The sequence below is a fragment of the Natrix helvetica genome (genome assembly GCF_964273705.1).
Source record: "Natrix helvetica genome assembly, chromosome: 4".
NCBI lineage: Eukaryota > Metazoa > Chordata > Lepidosauria > Squamata > Natricidae > Natrix > Natrix helvetica.
The window spans coordinates 134,606,010-134,629,443 of NC_138550.1; the positions used below are offsets into that span (position 1 = coordinate 134,606,010).

Genomic DNA, 23,434 nt, shown 5'->3' on the forward strand with positions numbered 1-23,434 from the left:
ATGCAATGTTCATTCCCTACTAATATTAAGCTCTGTACTCCTCAGTTTGGTACATTTTGATCCACATATCGCAAGCACAAATTTTATCTAAAATGCTCACACTAGTGGCAGGCCTTGGGCCAATCATACTCTTTTACCCTAACCTAGTGTAGAGTTATTGTTGGCAAAAATAGAAAGCAGAAGGACACCTATGAATGGTGAATGGAGCTCCTGAACCACAAACAGAATATAACACAAACAAACAAACAAGGAGATTAATACCCAGTTACACAATATCTCTAAGTCTAGATTTAGGTTTATTACCTTAGCATATAAGTCTACTTTAATAAGTATTTTCCAATTAGCCAAAATAATGATGCTGGCTTATTCCTTTAATCATACTAACATTAAGAAGTTAGCCAGTGCACAATGGTTATTATGGTGTCCAGCCTTATCTGCAGAAAACAATTGTGTTTTTACTGTCTGTGAATTTTCTGTATATCTAGCTGATAGTAAATAAAATAAAACTACTGGAAACTTTGGGAAATCACTAACACTACCCACTTAATAGTTGTTTCTACTTGGCAAATCCAAGCTCTGGCTCAAAAATTAACTTTAGCTATGCATGTAGAAATGGGGAAGTCTCCAGATGTAGAAAGATATTAACTGAACACAACACAAAAGCATTAAAATGTCACTTAAAAAGTTTTACTAAAAAAAGACAAGAAAAGGAAAAGAGTATTAAACAAAACCACCACCAAATAAGAGTTTCGTACTATTTTTCTTAAATTGAGTAATTATGTTCCAGCAACCGCTGTCAGCTCTTAATGACTACATATATTCCAGGATAATCTGTTCCTAACCTAACCTTATATACTCTTAACATATTTGCCTTAGAATATATGCTGTAAAACTAAAATCAATCAACTGTTTCCTCTACCAAATTCTTTCACAGCCAGTTAAATGGTTCATAGAAAATACTAGCATTCACTGCCATCTAGTGTTATGATAGACTACTGACACTGCCAATATTTGCTTGCTATAGACATAGCCTCAAAAATACATTGAAAAAAAGGTGACACAAATCATTTAAGAGGAATTGACACAAAATTATTACACTGAAAGAGAAAAAAGGGAAATATTTCGATCCCCACAAAATATTTTCATCAGAGGCAATAGATATATGGTTAATGTGATATATTCCATATCTACGTGTGATGGTTTGCTGTTAAACCCTAGCAATTCTGCTCTATGCAATGCAATAATATTGAAAATAACGGCATATGCATCACAAAAAGTGGCCATTTCTTTGTATCAGCTTGCACATAAGCCTGATCACATCAATCAATTGTATAAGTGCTCTGGGATTTTTGGTCCCAGTACATTCTGGAGAGCCCCAGACTGGGGAAGGTGGCTCACCCTGAAAACCAAAAACATCTGCAAATAAAACAACATTCTTTGTAAATGGAAGTGTGACTTCTAGGGTGATAAATTCTAAAAACTCTAGTCTCAACACATGTGGAAGGTGCCAGATAAGTGTGGAAATGGGGAACATTAAGGTCAAACTCAGAAAATAGACTAGAATTCTTCCTTGTGTACAAAGTTCTGCAGAAGCAGGAGGATTGGATATTTTCAACTGAATAAATCTTCTGTGGACTCCTAAAGTGGAATAGTAAAGAATTCTACTAGTGGAATCAAGAATTCACTAGATGGCTAAAATAATCTTTAGATTTTAAAAATTACAGTCATTACTAGAAGACGACACAATGAAATGCATAAAATGCATTACTTCTCTTGTTTTATAAAAAAGACAACTGAATGGTATAGAAATAAGCAGGTTTATTAGGAGTTTTACTGAAACAGGAAGATAGTTACAATCTCTTTATTGTGCTTCACATCTAACAAACTGTAGCATTATTTTATCTGTTGAACAATATATGTTTTGTCAACAAAGTCAGCATTAGCTAGAACTTCTTCAATACAATCGTTTAATATTTTTATTCTAATATTTATTACTAGATAACAGTGTTCATTATTTATTTAGATTGTATTATCTTAACAAGTCCACTGAAGTTTATGGAATTTACATCTGAGTAAATCTGCAGCTATTTGTAATTTTAGCTAATATTGACTATAGTTTATTTCTGTTTCTATAAGGCATAATACATGTACCAGTGTATAAAGAGATGTATGTTTTTATATCATTTACTCAATTAATTTCCCATATGATATAAAACAATGATTTAGCATGCAAAGCATTGGCCAGTGGTAGCAAAGTGATTAGAATACAGTATTGCAGGCTAACTTGCCCAGACACCAGGAGTTCGATCCTGACTGGCTCAAGGTTGACTCAGTCTTCCATCCTTCTGAGGTTGGTAATATGAAGACTGAGATTGTTGGGGGCAATATGTTGACATTTGTAAATCACTCAGAGAATGCTCTAAGTGCAGTATATAAGTCTAAATGCTATTGCTATTTCTATTGGTAAAAGAGGTGCTTTTAAAATGTATGGGCATGAGCAAAGCACTCTCTTTCAAAGTATTAAAGAAAGTACATCTTTTGGAAGAGTTGAATCATTGGAAGAAAATATCTGCAGCTCAGGATTGAACAGTGGTGCTTTCTGAGCTTAGTTGCTCGATTTCAAACATTTCTTTACACAACTTGTAATGCTCAAAGAGCAGCAAGGATTCTGCAAGAGTTGAACCATCATACAAGTTCAATCCTTCCAATGTACACTTAATGCTCTCTCTAGGAACATCAGCAAAACAAATCAGATACACAGATAACTAGGAAAAGCAACTACATTAAACTTTCCAAAAGACACAGTTCCTTTACTACTACAAAGAATGGTTCTTCTCTCATACCAACATGCTTTGTGAATCACTTCTTTCAAATACTTTGCACAGCCTTATGAATTCATTTTGTTTGAAAATGGAGCAGAGGTATTGAGAGAGCTAAATTTCGTTTGGCAGTTAAGGCATCAGGCTAGAAACTGATACACCATGAGTTCTACTCCCACCTTAGAAACAAAGCCAGATAAGTTATCTGAACCACTCATGTGCCTAGGGAGAAAGCAGTGGTAAACCATATGCAAAACCATGCCAAAAAATGGCAGGAACTAGTCCAGGCAGTTACCAGGAGTCAACACTGACCCATATGAGTGTGCATGCATGCATATGGGCATGCACCCTACCCCCATAGGACATTGTGTTTCTCAGTAAATTGATACATTCAGAACTTGAATAAGCAGAAACACCTAACACCTGACATTTTCTAGATGTGTTTAGACTCCAATTTTCAGAGGCAGTTCAACCGCCATTGAAGAATATTGTGGGGAAATGCATGTTGAAAGAAACTTGAGGAATTTTAGAGGTGACAAAGCAATTGCCCAATCCTAAGCACAGAAGTATTTGTTAAATATCTGAACAAATTAGATGATTAATTAAATGTTTAATCTGCCAAAAATGTTTAAAATGTAGGCTATCAAATTTATTTATAACCCACCTTTACTATTTTTACAAATAACTCAAGGTGGTGAACACATCCAACACACTTCCCTTCTCTTATTTTCCCCACAAGAACAACCCTATGAAGTGAATTGGACTGCAAGAAAATGACTAGCCCAAGGTCGCCTAATTAGCTTTTAAGGCGGGACTTGAACTCACAGTCTCTTGCTTTCTAGCACAGTACCTGTTATATAATTATTCCCTACAATATGCATAGGGGTCAGTCTTCAATATTCCATATACTTTCAGGAACACCAGTTTAATGTAAATGAGATTGTATTCACTCTGAGAATCCAACTATTATATTAATCTCTTTGACATTCTGAAGAGGGCAATTTTGGTTTAGTTGCCCTGAATTAATCAGCAAAGCTGCTACTGCATTAATTACTCTATGTGTTAATATTTAAACTAAGTCTTTTATATATTCCTCTGTTGAAAACATTTTACTATATGGTAATAACTAAATTAACATTATATACCATGCCGCAGTAGAAAAGCCTCTAAATACAAAATACAGAAACCTATAGTAGTTATGCTGAAATAATTCAGCCAGACCTGGTTAGCCACTATTGCAACATAACAATGAGCAATCATCTATAGGGAACCAAGAGGAAGGGAATATCCAGCATTATATAGCCCAGTATTTGCTTATTAACCAGCTTGCTGGAATTGAGGGGACTTGCTAATCAATCGTAGCAATCAGTAGTACACATTGATGTACTACTGTCCCACAATGATAACTCCTGTCCCAACTTAAAATGCCACAGTGTTAACTTCTATTTCTTACTAGCAAGCTATTTTATATTTAAAAAATGAGGATAGTTGTAATCAAATTAGGCACATTTCGATTTAACTGCTTTGAGCACTGTATCCCATTTACTGTTCTTATGTTCCAACTGCTCTTTCCTAAATTTGTTCTGGAATAAATCTTTTGGATCTTCATCCTCTACCTCAGACATTATTTCCATCTTTTGTGCAACTAGTTTAAGAAGATTGTGCTGTTTTTCCACCAGAGTTCCAATGTCCTTAAGCCTGGAGACCAAAAACATGCATTGGTTAGAGGGCAAGTTGGTAAGTTATACAAGCTACACCAATAAGGACCTCAGAACTGCATGCACAAACTTATATTTTGGTCACACTCTCTGAATCCCTCTAAAACTTGTTTGTTACTATTTAAATTTAAAATGAAATGAAATTAAAATATATTTAATTGTTTTTGTCTTAACTCTACTATCACTCAGAAAAACTAAAAGAAGGTGTACATTTTAATACATGATATATTAAATAAATATTAAAATGTATTAAATATGAAAAGATGATTAAGATACTTAATGAATCTGTTCTGAAGATGATGCCCTTTAAATTATTTTAACAATAAGATTTCCTTTCGCAGAAAAAAAATACTTTTGATTTAAGAAATATTTACACCAATTCAAAATAACAACAGATGAAAAGAAATCGTACATAAATTGTTAAAAGTATTTGATTTGAAACAAGGTTTTTGTAATTCAAGGGTTATGAACCTGAGAATTTTATGACTTATTCCCCTGGGGAAGGGAGTTTTTCTTCCTTTTTTCTACATTCTCTTCATATTTTGAAATATTTTCGTAGTATGATAAAGATTCACGTTCTTCAACCAATGCAGACTAACAATAATGGAGAACACCTAATAGCTCCCATTTTTCTTGGGTACTGTATTGAAGTTGGTATTTACTAAAAATTAACCCTAAAAATGCTATGGCTGTAATAACACTTTCTTTACATTAGGTCAAGTTCTTTTTTGTTTCAAGACTAATTTGAATCCATGCTGTTTGTAATAAACCCAACTTGTCACTTGATCACTGTCTTCTCAATATATGAATAACAAAGGCTCTTCAATTTATATATATTTCATAATATATACATATATAAATATTATTTTGAAAACTGAAAACATTAGAAATTTTGTTTGTTCTAAGATTGATTTGATTGTAGTGAGGAACATAGCCCAAGATGCATATCAGACTCTTCACTACCTCCAAGATTCTCAGAAATATACTATGAAAATTATTGAAAAATAGTTCAGTAAATGCTTGCTTCTGCGTCCAGTAAAAATACAGTCATTTGTATTTGTTAGATATTAACACAAGCTACCGTGGTTTCCACTTCGGTCCTCTGTTCAGGTGGGAACAGAGGTTTAATCTGATTGGTTGAGAAGTCTGACAGCTCTGCGTCCAGTAAAAATACAGTCATTTGTATTTGTTAGATATTAACACAAGCTACCGTGGTTTCCACTCCAGTCCTCTGTTCAGGTGGGAACAGAGGTTTAATCTGATTGGTTGAGAAGTCTGACACTCCCTATAAAAGGAGAGCTGTCAGACCTAACTGCCGCTGGATTGTATAAACTTGACTGTTGTAATAAAGAGCTGTTGTTGCGTTAAACCTGAGTCTGCCTTCTCATTGCTCTATCCAACAGCATTGTGTTTTAATAATACTATTGAAAATAAAATACTGTCCTGCAAATAAAATCCTTAGCCTGCAAAGTCATAATTTCCTACTACTAGAAGTTTCATTACTTCATTTCCTTAGCATAGAACTAACAAATACCTGTACTTCTGTTTCAATACTTCTAGTTCTAATGTTGTGTCAGCACTCTGTGGATCAGCTGCTGTATTATTCCATCCAAAGCAATAGTGGAACACACTCTGTAAAGAAAAGGAATTAATATAAATATTAAATTATTCTAACAAACTTAAGATTGTACCACACAGAAATCAAAACTTCTTTGAAGTTTGTAAAGTCTCTTAAGTAGAATATTGTATTTATTCTCTATTCTCCAAAGCACCTGAAGACAGTACAAGAAGCAGTGGATGGAAACTAATTAAGGAAAGAATCAACTTAAAGTAAGGAGAATTTTCCTAACAGTTACAACAATTAATCAATGGAACAACTTGCTTACAGAAGTTGTAGGTACTCAACACTGGAGGTGTTTTAACACGACATTGGACAACCATTTGCTTATAATGATATAGGCTTTCCTGCCTGAGTAGGAGGTTGGACTAGAAGTCCTCTAAGGTCCCTTCCAATTCTGTTATTCCAAAACCAATTATGAATCTGGTTTGCAGTGAAGTTATTGTTCTCTGGTTCTCTTGGTGAACTTCAAACACCTCTCCTTTTGGCTTACCTGTTTGTAAGATCTTTCTGTTTCTTAGCTCCTCTGATACTCTGGCAAGAAATGCAAAAAGCAAAGAGAAAGTACCAACATCTTTCCTCCTTGCATTCACTGCCAAAGAAACAATCAGAAGTAATAGAAAGTAGATCATGAAAGGCAAATTTTTCTTTGCTTTGAGTTTTATTGTCAGTTTAGTCCTTGGCAGCCATTACAACATTGAAAGATTGAAAAAGAATTGCATTAGTCTGGCCCTCTCTATTCTTTGCTTCCTGTTTCTGGGGCTTGGAAGATGGATAAAAATAATAAAGGTCAGTCATTCTTGTTTTTAACTTACCATAAACCCACAATATCTAGGTCTATTTGGATATATAACAATGGATTCTTGATCAACTCTACTGAGAAACCAATATGGTAGTTTTTTTTCTAGGTTTGTATGAAGATCAACCTAAAAGAAATAAATATATCTTTAATAAACTTGCTAAAAACATAAAACTAAAGAACTGTGCCATCAGAACTGGGCTGTCCATTCACTTCCTAGATTAATTCCACATGCAATATAGAAAAATTGTTATAAATTAAAGCTTAGGTAAGGTTGATTTTTGGATAAAAACTAAGTTAAGATTTTCCACCTCCCCTCACAAAAAAATGAATAGAAAAATTGATAAATTAATCTCTGGTCATGTCATTTCTCATAACAGCATATTAAAAGCTTATGTATTAAGGATAATGCTTCATATAGTATAAAGCTTTAAAGTAATTAGAAATGCTGACAAAATTTCCAATCCTGGGAAATCCAAGCTTAATCCATATTTGGATTAAGTATTTCAAAGATTAGCTGGGCATCATAACAGGCATTGTTAGAGCATGTAAGTAAAAGGCACATATAGGCTAGTAGTATGTCAGCAAAAGTGTTCCTGGTAGCAACATAATCTTTAGATTGTATAGAGTAAAATGGATGTGTTCAGGAAAAAAAATGGACTTTATTTGTCCTTGTGCAATCCTAATCAAAGTATACTCAACTGACTGATTTGGTTCTAATCATTAGCTGGGGATATTGCAGATGGCACAGGAAGAACTAATCTTAATAACATGCTTTATATGAAAACTTCAATTAATCAACAGGAGTGGTAGCAGTGACGTGCGGTGAGGTTTATGGCTGGTGAGGCTGGTGACGTCATCAGGAAGGCGGGGAATGGGACCACGTGTGCTGGAGGCTGAGGCTGCCTCAGCCTCCAGCACACATGATCCCATTCCCTGCCTTTCTGAGCGTGCTCCGCCGGCTCGCGCTCCGCAGTCCTCGAAAGCGACTGGTGACTGCATATTGCAGTCGCGAGGAGCGTGCGAAATCCAGCAGAGGTAGGAAGGTTCTCGTCGTTCCCCAGTCGCTTTCGTGGCTTCGGTATCCGGGAGCGCAGACAACATTTCTGCCTCCGCAGCTCCCGGGCGCGGACGGACGGATGTATATAATATTATAATATTATATAATATTATATACTATTATTTCATGAAGAGAGGTGAGGCGCTGCCTCCCCTGACCGCACGTCCCTGAGTGGTAGATGTTATTATCTATGAAATATCTATGGACAATCTGGCAAAAACTGCAGCATAAGAGACTGTGAATTGGAATGTAAGAGAAGCAAATGTTAAAGAGCATGAATAGAGCTGTTGAAAAAAGAAAAAGAAAAGAAAAGAAAAAAATGAAGGAAGGGAATACGAGAAAAAGTGTTTTCGAAATAACAGTGATGTGTTAAATACTGAAAAGAATCTGAAATGCATATGACATGCAAATGGCATATTCATTGAGAAATGCAAATGCATAGACTGGAATAAATTTCAAGAAAAAGAAGCTACAAATGATGTGATATAATTCAGAAATGGCAAAACTGTAGGTGTAAATAGTATGTCTGAAGGAGTATTGAAATGCACATGTAGTTTGTTGTGGAATAGATGCATGACAGGTTTAATCTGGGTGTAAATTGAAGAATGCTATTATTGTTTCCCTGTACAAAATAGCAAGAATGTAATCAAAAACTTTAGGATTAGTTATGCTTGGGAAGGTGTTAAGAAGAATTCTGGTGAAAGGGATCTGATGGTGGCACTGAACAAAATTCAGGAAATATAAATCAGTTTGTACAAGGCAGGACATGTATACTGCATTTGTACTAGTCATTGAAAAGATATAACAACGACTAAGTTTATTGTACACTTCTGTACAATATGAAAAAAAATTATACGTTATAATTTAACATTTTATCACAAATATGAGGTTGATGATTACTCAATGGCATAAGAATATGGTATATAATAGCTATAAAGTATGTGTGGGAGTAAATTGACAGATTATTGAATGGTTCAACATTGAACAGGAAGCAAATAAAAGACTTGTGATGTTTCTTATTTGTTTAATATATTTATGATAAAAGTATAAGGAAGGCTTGCAGTAATGACATGATGCTTATGGATGTGAATATACATAAGGTGACCAACCGTCCTCCTTTAGGGAGGACAGTCCTTCTTTTGTAAGTTCTGTTCTCCCTCGAAAAGTGTCCTCCTACATGTCTTCCTTTTCGATATTTGAAGACTAATCTGTTGCGCGTTATGTGACATATTTGTATTTGACATGACAATTCATAAAGGCTCGGTATAGTGCAGTATAAGATGTGATTATGAGACGCATGCGCTCCGCACGGGAGACCTTGAGAGAGAGCGCCACGTGCAATTGGCTTTGTTTACTTCTTACCGAAACACGAAATGGCACATACGCACACAGTAGACATACGGCACGTCGGCAATTGAATGACTCACGGTAATTATTTCTTTCTCAGTGAATATTCAATTATACAGAGGTAAGTACAATTCATGTTTTATTAAACAGTTTTTAATGGTGTTTTTTTACTTCATCGCAAGAATATTGGACAGATATTGAATCTTGTGTTGAATTTTTATCTAAAGAAATGCTAGACATTAAAATAGACGACAATTGTCTCTTTGAAGAAATTAGAAGACTGAATGTATATTTAAATTCTGAACAATTAATACAATGGGAAAATCAACATGTTGAAATTGATAAAAGATGGGTGGCTATTTTCAGCCATTTCAAAAATGAACATATTCCATGTGAAAATTTATTTATACTTGTTCAATTTACGTTGTGCTGCCCTGGAACTAATGCAGCAGTTGAAAGAGTTTTTTCAATTGCCAATGATTTTTCGACAAGTGAGAAATTGAGATTGAATGTTGATACTCTAGCTTCAGCATTTGCTGTAAAATTCAATATGAAGGATATTTCTTGTTCAGATATTTCCAATATATTGTTAGATGATGATACATTGACCAAAAATATTAATTCAATGGAAAAGTACTCATTTAAATAATAATTAACAGGCATGTAAGCATAATTACAATATAAAATGTTACAAATGTTTTTATTATGCATATATCATATTTTATGTATTATTGTTGCAATGAATAAAATATTTCTTTTATTTACAATATTTTTTTTCCAATTTATTTGTCCTCCTTTTCATTGTAAAAAAGTTGGTCATATACACCTATTGTACCTATTGGATGAGAACATCATTTGCAATGAATATTAACTAGACTGAAACAACTAGAAAAAATCATAAGGAAATTAATGAATCAAATACCAAGTTAATGTTTGACAGGAAAAATGGAATAAAAAAATTCATAATATAGCTAAGTGGTGAAAGACTAAAACAAACAGAAGAATCCATGTAACTCAGTAGAATGTTTGCTAGAAGTGAAAATGGAGGGACAAGTTTTAAAATGGGCAGATGTTGGCAGAAAAGTAGTAGTACTAGTAGTATGTGATCTGTTGCAAATAATAAATTTGTCAAAAGAAGTAAAATGTAAGCATGCTTTCACCACTTTGATACATGGAAACATGAGCTAAATTTGTAAGAGGAAATATAAAAATTGAATTCAGTAGGAATGGGATTCTTCAGAATGTGGTAAAGCAAAGATCAAATGAGGTCCTCAGGAAGGGAGACATTGAAAATTTTAAGCAACAGAAGCTAATGTCTGAAGCAATATGTGGACATGATGAGAGTAAGAATGATTTTCCAAGGTTTAAAAAGTAGGAAGCATGTGGAAGTTCTTATTTTCGGATCATGCACTTTTAATTTATTTGGAACACTATTTTTATGTCACATCTATGCTTTGCATTAACAAAGGGCATAGAATGATGGGTATGTATATACATATTCATTCCCGGATTTTAAGACATGAAAGTTTCCTTATTTTCCTTATCTTTAGGTTTCTAGACTTTCGCATAACTTGTCAGAAGAATAATTCAGGCGATTCCCCAATTATTTTTCAATTTACTTTCCCAGCAGCAAAGGGGCAAATAAATATAAAATCATGCACTTCACAAACCTGCATTGCTATTCTTTTCATTGCAGCAAACCTTTGCACCTCTGCAATGTCACCAACAGCCAAACCAATCTACAACACAGAAATCAGAATCAGGCTTTTCAAACATTTCAATCCTGTTCAGTTAAATCACAGTTTTACAAAATTAAAAGTAAAAAGTCCTGCCATCATAACAGGAACCTAACATATATTCTCCCAAAGATGCTTTTTCAAGAAGCAACTGGACTTTCTGGTTTTTCTTTGAAAACGTTTCACTTCTTATCCAATCAGAAGTACCACAATAAATAATCAAAATTATGGATGTCCATTCATCCATTATGAGAAAAAGAGGTGGAGGTTTAGATACTGACTTAATATTTCTCTTTGAACTTCAAAGCTGAGCAACCATCAGAAATGGACCACATAGTGAATTGATAGTCCAGGTACTATATTGCCAAAAGTATTCGCTCACCTATCCAAATAATCAGAATCAGGTGTTCCAATCACTTCCATGGCCACAGGTGTATAAAATCAAGTACCTAGGCATGCAGACTGTTTTTACAAACATTTGTGAAAGAATGGGTCGCTCTCAGGAGCTCTGTGAATTCCAGCGTGGAACTGTGATAGGATGCCACCTGTGCAACAAATCCAGTCATGAAATTTCCTCGCTCCTAAATATTCCACAGTCAACTGTCAGCTGTATTATAAGAACGTGGATCTGTTTGAAAATGACAACAACTCAGCCACAAAGTGGTAGGCCACGTAAACTCGTCCAACATCAGTGTGTGACCTCACAAATGCGTTTCTGGAAGAATGGTCAAAAATTCCCATAAACACACTCCTAAACCTTGTGGACAGCCTTCCCAGAAGAGTTGAAGCTGTTATAGCTGCAAAGGGTAGATCGATGTCATATTGAACCCTATAGATTAGGAATGGGATGTCACTTACAGTAAGTTCACCTGCGAGTAAAGGCAGGTGAACGAATACTTTTGGCAATATAATGTAGGTAAGTAGAGCCTTGGATTCCTTCATCTGTAGCCATTAAAAGCTTTTCACCTGCCCAATTCGCTGTACCCCCCCCCCAATAGACTAAATTGAACAAATTTGAATTAAAATGCAAATAGACGTCAATTCTAACTATAATCAAGCTAGATGCAATATTTTGAATTACCCAGATTTTCAAAGACAGTCCCAAGAAACAACATGCTACAATAAGTCTATATGGAAATAAATGATTAGAAAGCAGCTTTTTCTGGTGCCCCTGAATTGAGTGTATAAGAGACAATGAGAGTTTATTGTTCAGTATTTAGGGATAATAAACATTCTCGTAATACCACTCTGAGCCATTTATGGATGGCAGTCATGCAGTTTTGTTGTAATGTCTTCGGTGACTATAAGCATCATAAATAATACATTAAGGAAGTACAGGTAAAGCTAGTTGTGTGATTTGCCTGCAGAAATACCTATGTACAATCTCTTTAAAATTCCTTTAATTAATCCCTTAAGAAATGCAGGCAGTGGCTGATGTTTGTTAGTCAGAATAGACTGCAATGGGCTAAAAGAAGAATTCTTCCCATATTAGGAAAATAGACAACCATGTTATTTCTACCGTCAACAAGGCAAAAAGGAAATGTTGATTACTGTTATTTACTCCTAATAAATTACAGCAACTGTTCCCTTCATATCTCTGGAAGTATATTTTCCATAGACAAAACATAAATAAAATAAATGTATGCATGTTCCAAGTTATGCTGTCAACACCTGAACTTAAAATAGTTATTTCTTACCAGTAAGTTCATAAGAAGAATAGGGATAAGCATAGAAAAGATAAGGAGAATGATAAAACTCAGGAATGGAAAAGGAAGTTTATCAGCCAGCATTGGTTCAAGGAAAGCCTCACGGTAGTTGTTATCTCCTATCATCATGGAAAATGTTTGCATTACTGAAAGATATGGAGTACTATACGTTTGCTAAAAGGCAAAAGAAGAAACAGGGTAATTTATAGTGTTTTGTTTTCAGAGTCACACATAATTTCCTGGTTTTTCATAGGTGTTCTATTATCTCAAATGTTATTATTCATGTTCTTTTGAATATATCTTTAATTTTCTATTTAACAGAGCTAACAGAGATTATGATAGATTTTTAAATGCCTTCAGTGCTCATATTAAGCAATCCAAAGAAAATTCAGGGATATATTTTTTTAATCTGCAAGTATTTATCACTGGTAGGAAACAAGTATATTTTGATTTTTAAACAGTAGGTGCATTTGGATTTTGCAGAGTTGGATACCCTCAAAAACAGTCATTTAACTTCTCCTTTTTGTGGCTCAGGTTATCTATGCATGTTGAGGGATCTCATAAGCAACAAAACAGTGCTGTAGTCACCTATAACTTAATCTTCAGCTATTTGGTGCCCAGAAACACTGCATTTATTAAGAAAATAAATATGATAATAAAGACTGATGATTTATTTCTGATTAATTTTAGTTAACAGAATTTTTAAAATCAGGTGATAGACACTAGCATGTTTATGCATTAAAGTTATTAAAAAACACCTTCATGTTGTCTAAATTCATGCCTCAAACTCATGAAACAGTACTATCATATTCAGTTAATGAAACTTTGTTAACAGTTGATGGTTTATAATCAATCAAATTTATGTTACTTCTGTCCACCACCTCACATTTTAGTGTATCCATCAAGACCTAGAGAACATCAGCCCAAAGATGCTGTTGTCTTCTTCTGTCACATTTAACTTGGCTTAAGTAATAACAATCCCATTGAACAGCTCAGTTATTTTCATAAAATTATTTTTTGCTTAAAATAATTTTCCAAAGTATTTAATATGATATTTCAAACCTGTGAACCAAGAAGAACATAGAAGCTGAGCCCAAATGCTAACATCAAAAAAAAGAAAACAATAACGATCCGTATCAGAGTCCTCAAAATTTCCCAAAACATCACAATATATATTCCATAATTTTCAAATCTGGGAAGAGAAAACACAATATTGAATTTAAAAAGGTGTATATATAATTTTCATAATCTGTCAGTCACATGACGCATTTGAGAAGTCCTCTATTTATAAAAATTACCACGATTTTATTTGTCTTTATAATTTCCCAACCAAGAAATGTTTCTAGATAAGATTCTCATTTTAGTAACTATCCTTTTTCATTAATTCTGATTCAGTCTCCATTCTCTTTTGTCTTTTATGGGAATAGAATCTGGTCCTCGTGGGTGGAAACAACAGTGTGGTTGCCTTGTATTAAAATACGTATTGGTTACAGTAACTATTTATGTAAGATGTAAATCTCACATTTTCAAACTGAAGAAATATTGAAGAAGAGTTTTCTCCTTTTGTTGTAATATGAGAAACTAAAGTACTTTAGTTGAATGTTAAAAGATTCCGAATAATTAAAGTATTTTTCGTAAAACTGCTTCTGTCATATAGTAATGGAAAAGATAATGGCTAACAATGACCTCTAATTACTCACTATTATTTCATTATTAGTTGAGAAAAATGGTAGTTCCTAGAGAACATAAATACAAGTACAATATGCTTTAATAACCTTGTTCTGCTTACATATGTCTAATAGGCATTGGGGTGTCATTGCATGAAAAATAACTGGGCTATATTAAGTCCTTGAGCTGAATATCTAGAAGTTTTCTTTGTCTTCGTCTGATGAGCTACTTCCAAGAAAATTGGTATCATAGTGAAAACACCCTCCTGTCCTTAGGGAATCATTTTAATACAATGAGTCAAATGATTGAGATTAACTTTCTCTTTTCCCACTATTTGAAGTGCTTTTGAGGTGCTTTCTCTAGAGGCAGCTGGACTTCCTTGTTTTTCTTTGAAGATTTTTCACTGTTGATCCAAGAAGCTTCCTCAGTTCTCTGAAGAAGCTTCTTGGATGAGAAGCAAAACGTCTTTAAAAAAACCAAGGAAGTCCAGTTGCCAGCTGAAAACACAGCTTTGGGACAACTATGACCTGGATGAATGAGAATCTCCATAGACTTTTCCCATTATATTGGGATTATTCTTCAAAACTTGTCTCTAATAAAAAATAGTATTTATTTGTCTGTTTGTTTTGCTTTGTTGTTTGAAAAGTGGAGGCCATACCTTAGGAAAAATTAGATCGCTTCAATAATGAACATAGTTATTTGATTTGACCCCACACAATTTGAAACCAATCTGATTTGAATTCAGCAACTTTACTTTAGCAATTTTACTTATTTAGCACGTAGGTTTCAATTTTCAGATATTGTATCAGGCTCATAATATTCTAAAGCTATGATATTTGTATATTCTTGAAATATAAATTACCATTCTCTAAAAACTTTCTATACTTATATAAACCTATGAATTTAAATCATTCTACAGTGGCTCAAACCCTAATACAGAATAATTTAATAATTTGTAACTACATTCTTTCAGATTCTAACTTACCTTTGCAAATAGAGCAAGAAGTTTGTCCAAGCCAAGAGTATAGCAATTGCACCACAATCCCACTGTAAACGGATTGGTAACGTCACAAATAAAGATGACACGAAAATGATACTTGTAGTATAAATTGTCCAGTCAAGAAGATTAGAATAATCCAACAAATAGTTTAATTTCTAAGATATAAAAAGTTAAGTATTAATATTGTTGAAAAGGAAGCAATCAGATAGCATATTATTATTTCTAAACAAATCAGGTAGCGTAATATTATTGCTCTATTAATTCTGTAGTGTAATGGTTATATTTCTAATCTTGTCTTTTGCTCAAAGCCAGCTAGGTGACTATGGGCCAATCACATTCTCTAACTCTAAGAAGGAGGCGATGGCAAGCCACTTTCAAAAAACCTTAAGAAACTGCAACTTGTCCAGGCAGGTGCTACATTACTATGAGTCAAAAACTAATGCCAAGGAACACGTCCAATAGAAAAAAAAAAGATCATAATGAATAATGATTTTATTCATAAAAACATTAGTTTATGTTTAACTGCACATAAAATACTTCATATACTACTACTATTACTAATAATAATAATAATAATAATAATAATAATAATAATAATAATAATAATAATAATAATAGCCACAACAATACCTGTTGGAATAGCTGTATTATTTCTTTGCAGATACCAAATAAACTCATGATAAAAACGAAAGACATGCAAACTGTAATGAAGTTTGACTCCTAAAATAAGAAAAAAAACAGTAAATGATATTAATGGGTAAATGGAAAACAATGTTCATTTTGCTTTTAATGTATTATACTGATGGGAAAATTGCCCAACTTTGCATTATTAGTAATCAGACATAAAATATAAACTTGAAAACTGATCTCTGATGCTATTAACAAATATTGCAGAACTACAGAAATACAGAATCATGAAAGTATTCCTTAGAAAAATAGAACTAGGTTGACAATGCTCAAATTTCTAAACCAAAACTATTATACTGTATTGCAAGACTGAAACTAAAACTCCCCATTATCACCCAATATCCTTAGGGGGAGAGAAGGGAGATTTCTGAGGGCAGAAAGATTCCCCACGTCCCGCTCCAAGTACAGAGGAAATAAATTATACCTATTACCCTAGGAGATATTCCTAACTCCACAGGGATTCTTTCTTACTTTCTTCAGTTTAGTGAATTAATTTCCTGGCTATAGAATTTATATAACATGCAAGCTATGGAGGACAGTAGCCAAAATCCTTAACACATGTAAATACAGAGCCAGGTCTTTAACTAAATTTATCATACATGTTATGTGAGCTCAGTTACTTACACAGCACAGTAAATATGCTGTAAGAGACAAAATAAAAATTAATGTAAATTCCACCACTTCTCCAAAAGTTGTGTTTTTGTTTTATCCATACACAAGCATTATTCACTCCAAAATTGCTGGGAACATCTGTAGCAAACAACATGGAGCAGTAGAGAAGAATATTTGTAGATCTGGGTTGAAATGAAAGGTTCATGGTGGTCATGGAACTTAGTTGTTTTCTTGCAGATGTTTTATTACCAAATTAGTAAACATCATCAATGCTGGTAGGGGGTGAGGTTTAGGTTGGTGGCAGTGGTCTGACGTGCTACCACACTCTCGACAACCTTTAGTACAAAGCGAAGGTTGGAGACCGGACGATAGTTGGCTAAAGAAGCTGGGTCCAGGGAAGGCTTCTTAAGGAGGGGCCTCACCACCGCCTTCTTCAAGGCGGTGGGAAAGAACCCCTCTCTCAATGAAGCGTTGGTAATCGCCTGGAGCCAGCCTCGTGTCACCTCCCGGGAAGCCGAAACTAACCAAGAGGGACACGGGTCCAGCACACAAGTGGCAGCACTGAGTCTCCCCATAATCCTGTCCATGCCTTCGGGAATCACAGGGTCAAACCCATCCCAGATTGTCTCCTCAAGATTCTTCCCCGTCGGCTCGCCCGAATCTACCCAGTCAGAGTCCAAGCCTGTCCAGATCTGAGTGATTTTATCCTGCAGATACTGAACAAATTCTTTGGCCCTACCCTGCAATCTTCCCAATGCCGTGACCCTTTAATACAGTTCCTCATTTTGTGGTGAACCCCAACCATAAAATTATTTTCGTTGCTACTTCATAACTGTAATTTTGCTACTGTTATGAATTTTAATGTAAATATCTGATTTGCATGATGTATTTTCATTATTACAAATTGAACATACAGCAATTAAAGCATAGTGATTAATCTGCCAATCTTGGTTTGGGAGAAAATCAGCCAGGCTGGGATTTTCCAGGATAAAACGACCTCCATGCCTGTCTCCAGCAGCAGTTCATGGTTTACATGAGTTTCACTTTGTTAATTTTACTTTTTTACATTCCGTTCCACCCACCCACCCAGTTTTCTTTCTTTCTTTCTTTCCATTCCTCCCTCCCTTTTCTTCTTTCTTTCTTTTCTCCATTCCCCCCTCCCTTTTCTTCTTTCCTTCTTTCCATTTCTCCGTCCCTTTTCTTCTTTCTTTCTTTCTTTCTTTCCATTCCTCCCTTCCTTTTCTTCTTTCTTTCTTTCCATTCCTCCCTCCCCTTTCTCCTTTCTTTCTTTCTTTCTTTCTTTCTTTCTTTCTTTCTTTCTTTCTTTCTTTCTTTCTTTCTTTCTTTCTTTCTAACACAGATTAAGAAATTTCCCTTTAAATGGGATTTTAAACAGAGGCTTAAGCTACATCGAACTGTGCTTCCATCCCAAGTGGAATTCCTCGGGATGGAAGGAATGGGTGGGCGGGGCCTGTCCTCCCCTCCGGCCTCTCCTGCCAGCCCTTCCTGGGGGCCAAAAAGCCTCTGAGCTCAGTTTAGCCCACAGGACAGGACTGGCGGCAGGGGTGGCAAAGGCAGCGTCCTGGTCCAAGACTGCTTGAATCCCTGGGTAAGAGCCCTTCCCACCAGCTGAAGCGGGTGCCCCGCCGGTCTCCTGCTCTCCGGGCACCTTCAGACCCCTGTGCAGGCGGCTAGGCTGAAGTGGCACTGCCGACTGTGCTCGCTTCGGATGTCCGTCGGAGCTGAGGCTGATCCGCCACCCAAAAGAAGCCCTCTCCCCCTTCAGCACCTCAGCCTTTCCCTGGCATGGAGACCGGGTGGGGCGGCGTCTGGGTTGCGCCCGGAGCTGGGAGGTGGCTGCTTTGCCACCTTGCACTCTTCCTGCACCTGCCACTTCAGAACATGCTCCTGAGCATGGGCGACGCCGGTGGAGGTGGATGCTCTTAGGCGACCCCTTTGAAAGGGACGATGATAGAGAAGGGCACATCCTGCTAATCCCAGGGACATTGCAAAGTCCCTGGTTGATCCAGGAAAGGAGCCTTTTTTCTGGTGGATGAGAGGCAGCCATTAAAGCTGCTGAAATCGGGGGACAGCTCCGGAACGAAAGAGAAAGCAGCAGAGACATGTGTTGATTTGGTGAGACAATTTTTCTTCATTATTATTTGAGAGAACACTCTAAAAGACTAAAAGTAAAGTCAAAAAGTAAAGTCTGAAGAGGTTAAGTGGTGAGATTAAGCTGACTGTTGTTGTTTTTCTTCCTTTTTATTGCTGGAATTTGACTGGACTTTTACAAACACTTTCTATGTTTTAAACTGGACTGGTTTTTTTCTCCTTTTCTTTTTAAAATACTTGTATAACAATTTTTATCGTCTAAGACTCTTTTCCCTTTACTTTTTTTCCCCAATGCTTTATTGAATTTCTTTTTTGAATCTCTTTTTCCTTTTTTTTTTTCTTTTTTTGAGAAGAAGAAAAGACAAAGGAAGGGAAAGTGGAAGAAAATAAGTAACACTGCCACCCAAAGGCTTGGAAACATTGTTTTCTTTTTCTTGTATGAGTGTTTAGAGAAAAGTTATGACTTGGTATTACACTCAAGGACTCTGAATCTGTTTATTGAATGATAGTGGGATGAGAATGGATTGTTTATACAGGTGTTCTTCTGGGATACTATCAGTTCGTGGAGTTTGAGTTTTGTAAGAAAAGTTGGAGTTCAAAGAAAGAAGATTGCAGTGACCTTGAAAAAGAGAATTGCTAATTTTGTTTGGAATTTAACATAAGAGCCACGAGGGTGGTTTACCCCTCGTGGAAATGTGCCCACCGGGTTTCCGTGCATTCCATCAGCCTCGGGCCCTGGGTAAGGGTGGTGGGGTGGCGGTAGTTATACGGGATGGTCTGGAACCGAGAGAGTTCACTGTTCCTCAGATACCCGGTTGTGAATCCCTAGGTGTGAAATGGGGCCCAGGGAGGCAGTTGGGCCTGCTGATTGTATACTTGGCTCCTCGCTATACATCAGCGGCCCTGCCCGAGCTCCTCGAGCTGATCTCAGAGACGGCGGTTGAGATCCCCAGGCTCTTGGTCATGGGGGACTTCAACCTGCCCTCGACGGGAGCAGCATCTGAGGTGGCTCGGGAGTTCATGGCTTCCATGACAGCCATGGGCCTGACCCAATTAATTCAGGGCCCCACACACGAGGGCGGTCACACACTGGACCTTATTTTTGTATCTGAACAGTGGACGAGTGATCTGGGAATAGGGGATTTAGTTATTACTCCCCTGTCATGGTCAGATCACTCATGTCTCCGGCTCGACTTCCCTGCCGCTACCCCCCACCGCGAGGAGGCGGAGCCAGCCTGTCCAAGCTGGTACCGCCCCAAGCACCTGATGGAACCGGATAGGTTCCAGACGGAGCTTGGGCCACTACCTGTAGCCCTGACCCGCGCTCAGTCGGAGGACCTAGTGGCCGCCTGGAATTCGGCGGTGGCTGGGGCCTTGGACCGGGTTGCGCCTTTGCGACGTCTCCTGCGGCAGCGATCCACCTGAGCTCCTTGGTACACCGAGGAGCTGAGGGTGATGAAGCGCCATAGGAGACATCTAGAGAGCAGGTGGAGATCCTCACGCTGAGGAGTCTGATCGAACACAGGTAAGAGCCTATTTACGGACCTACCTTGTGGCATTGAGAGCGGCCAAACGTAGACATTGTGCCGCTCTTATTGCGTCCGCGGATAATCGCCCTACCGCCCTGTTTAGGGTGACCCGCTCTCTCCTGTCACAGGGGACGCGGGGGGCACCCTTGCAGGGTAGAGCAGAGGAGTTTGGGGAATATCTGCAGGACAAAGTCGCTCAGATCCGGAGCGGATGGGCCCCCTCCAGTGGGCCAGACGAGCCGTCAACAGTGAGTCTTGTGAGACCATTCTGGGAGGAGTTTGACTCTGTTGCCCCCGAGGATTTGGACAGGTTGCGTGGACGGCTGCGACCCACCACATGTTTAATGGACCCGTGTCCCTCCTGGCTGGTACTGGCATCCTGGGAGGTGACGCGAGGCTGGCTTCTGGGCCTGGTGAACGCCTCATTGGGTGAGGGCTTCTTACCAACTGCCTTGAAAGAGGCGTGGTGAGGCCCTTACTCAAGAGGCCTTCACTGGACCCAATGGAGCTGGCTAATTATCGTCCAGTCTCCAACCTTCCCTTTTTAGCGAAGGTTGTTGAGAATGTGGTGGCACAGCAATTTCCACGACACCTTGACGAATCCAAATATCTAGACCCACGCCAGTCCGGCTTCCGACCCGGGCACAGCACAGAGACAGCCTTGGTCGCGCTGGTTGATGATCTCTGGAGGGCCAGAGATAGAGGTTGTTCCTCTATCCTGGTCCTATTAGACCTCTCAGCGGCTTTTGATACCATCGACCATGGTATCCTATTGCGCCGGCTGGAGGGGATGGGAGTCGGAGGCACCGTTTGACGGTGGTTCGGCTCCTACCTCTCCGACCGGTCGCAATGTGTGTTGACAGGGGGGCAGAGGTCGACCCTGAGGTCACTCACTTGTGGGGTGCCGCAGGGGTCGGTCCTCTCGCCCCTCCTGTTCAACACATATGTGAAGCCGCTGGGGGAGATCATCCGTGGTTTTGGGGTTGAATACCATCTGTATGCTGATGATACTCAGCTGTACGTTTCAACCCCAAATCACCCCAGCGAGGCTGTCGAAGTGATGTCCCGGTGTTTGGAAGCCGTCGGGGTCTGGATGGGGGACAACAGACTCAAACTCAACCCCTCCAAGACTGAGTGGCTGTGGCTACCGGCACCTCGGTTCAGTCAACTGACTCCAACGCTGGCCATAGAGGGCGAACAACTGCCCCCTGAGGAACGGGCGCGCAATTTGGGCGTCCTCCTAGATGCCCGGCTGTCAATGGACGACCATGTGGCAGCCGTGGCAAGGGGGGCATTCCACCAGGTTCGCCTGGTGCGCCAATTGCGCCCCCTTCTGGACCGGGATGCCCTACGCACGGTCACTCATGCACTGGTGACGTCTCGCCTGGACTACTGTAATGCTCTCTACATGGGGCTTCCCTTGGGACGCGCACGAAGACTGCAGCTAGTCCAGAACGCAGCCGCGCGGGCAGTCATGGGGAGTACTAGGTACTCCCACGTAACACCGCTCCTGCGCGAGCTGCACTGGCTACCTGTGGTCTTTCAGGTGCGTTTCAAGGTTTTGATCACCATCTTTAAAGCGCTCCATGGCATAGGGCCTAGTTACCTGCGGGATCGCATCCTCCCACACAAATCCCTGCGGCCAATTCGCTCTCACAGGGAGGGGCTTCTCCTGGTGCCATCCACTAGGCAATGCCAACGGGCGACACCAAGGAGTAGGGCCTTCTCTGTGATGGGCCCAACCCTCTGGAATGACCTCCCCCCCGACATTAGAATCACCACTGACTTCCGCTCCTTCCAGCAGAAACTGAAGACACACCTGTTCCGACTGGCTGGCCTGGCATAATTTTTAACGTCTACCTCCTGGCATATATATTTCCTACTGGTTTTTTAGGGGATTTAATTTTATAGGACACTGGGGTTTTAAATTCTGTATATTTTAAATTATTTACTTAGCAATTACAGTTCTGTCTATTTTTATCCTCCTTTTATTTATGTATTTATCCATTTAATAATTTTAATTGTTTAAATTTTATTTATGATGTTTTTGATATGGACTGTACACCGCCCCGAGTCCCGTTTGGGAGAGGGGGCGGTCTAGAAGCGCTAATTAAATAAATAAATAAATAAAATAAATAAATAAGCCTTGGAATTTATACAGTGGCAGTGTTTTTCTTTTCCATTTTTTTTTATTCCCTTACTTTCCTCCTCCCCTCCATATAAGTGGATTAAGGTATAAAAGAACCTGAAGACCTTGTATTTTTCAGCTTTAAATGAGTAAAAAGGCAATGGCCATGGGTTCTTCAATACCAATTTCTTTTTCTTCATCATCTGGAGGACAAAGATCAATACAGATGATGTGGCAGCAGGAAGAGGAAAAGGAAGTGACATTGCAGATGATTATGCAAGGAATTCAAAAAATACAGGTGAGAACAGAGAATATTGAAAAGAGAACAGAGAATATTGAACAAAGAATAGAAAACATTGAACAAAGAACAGAAAAAATAGAGGAAAAAATGGAGAATCTCCAGCACATGATGATGAAATATGGGGACAGACTCCAAAAAATTGAAGAAAAAGATGAGCAAAGAAATAAGAAAATTGGAGACATTGACAGCAGACTGAGCGAGAATGAAAAAGATAAGAGTGGAATATTGGGATGGGAGATCGACAGATCAGAATTCTATTTCAGATTTCAAAATAGAGAAGAAGAAAAAGGAGAAAACTTGGAAGAAACAATGATTAAAAGGCATTATGATTTAAAAATTTCAATCTGGTTATCAGCTTTTGAAGTATTTCTATATCCAACAACATACTCAAAGGAACAAAACAGTCAGATATGGTGAAATATTAAATGAAAAAGGTGAACTTAAACCTATGCAAGACCTGGAAGAACAAGATATAAGGATAAATTGGCTTTCATATGTGCAAATACATTCTAGATATGATAAAAATCTTAAAATAGGTTTTTATGACAACGGCTACAAGAAAAAACGACAGAAAAACATATAGACTCTAAACCA

General features: G+C 37.8%; 1 protein-coding gene across 1 annotated transcript in view; it reads right to left on the reverse strand.

Moving 5' to 3' along the window:
- Positions 1 to 4,318: 4,318 nt before the first annotated feature.
- TRPA1 (transient receptor potential cation channel subfamily A member 1) overlaps positions 4,319 to 23,434 on the reverse strand; it is a gene marked incomplete at both ends in the record, with an annotated part of 51,249 nt that continues 32,133 nt past the window's right edge. Inside the window, 8 exons of the mRNA XM_081950550.1 lie at positions 4,319 to 4,517; positions 6,072 to 6,169; positions 6,971 to 7,081; positions 11,032 to 11,100; positions 12,795 to 12,977; positions 13,866 to 13,995; positions 15,457 to 15,626; positions 16,102 to 16,191. Coding sequence (XP_081806676.1) covers positions 4,319 to 4,517; positions 6,072 to 6,169; positions 6,971 to 7,081; positions 11,032 to 11,100; positions 12,795 to 12,977; positions 13,866 to 13,995; positions 15,457 to 15,626; positions 16,102 to 16,191 — 1,050 coding nt within the window. The remainder of the gene's footprint in view (positions 4,518 to 6,071; positions 6,170 to 6,970; positions 7,082 to 11,031; positions 11,101 to 12,794; positions 12,978 to 13,865; positions 13,996 to 15,456; positions 15,627 to 16,101; positions 16,192 to 23,434) is intronic.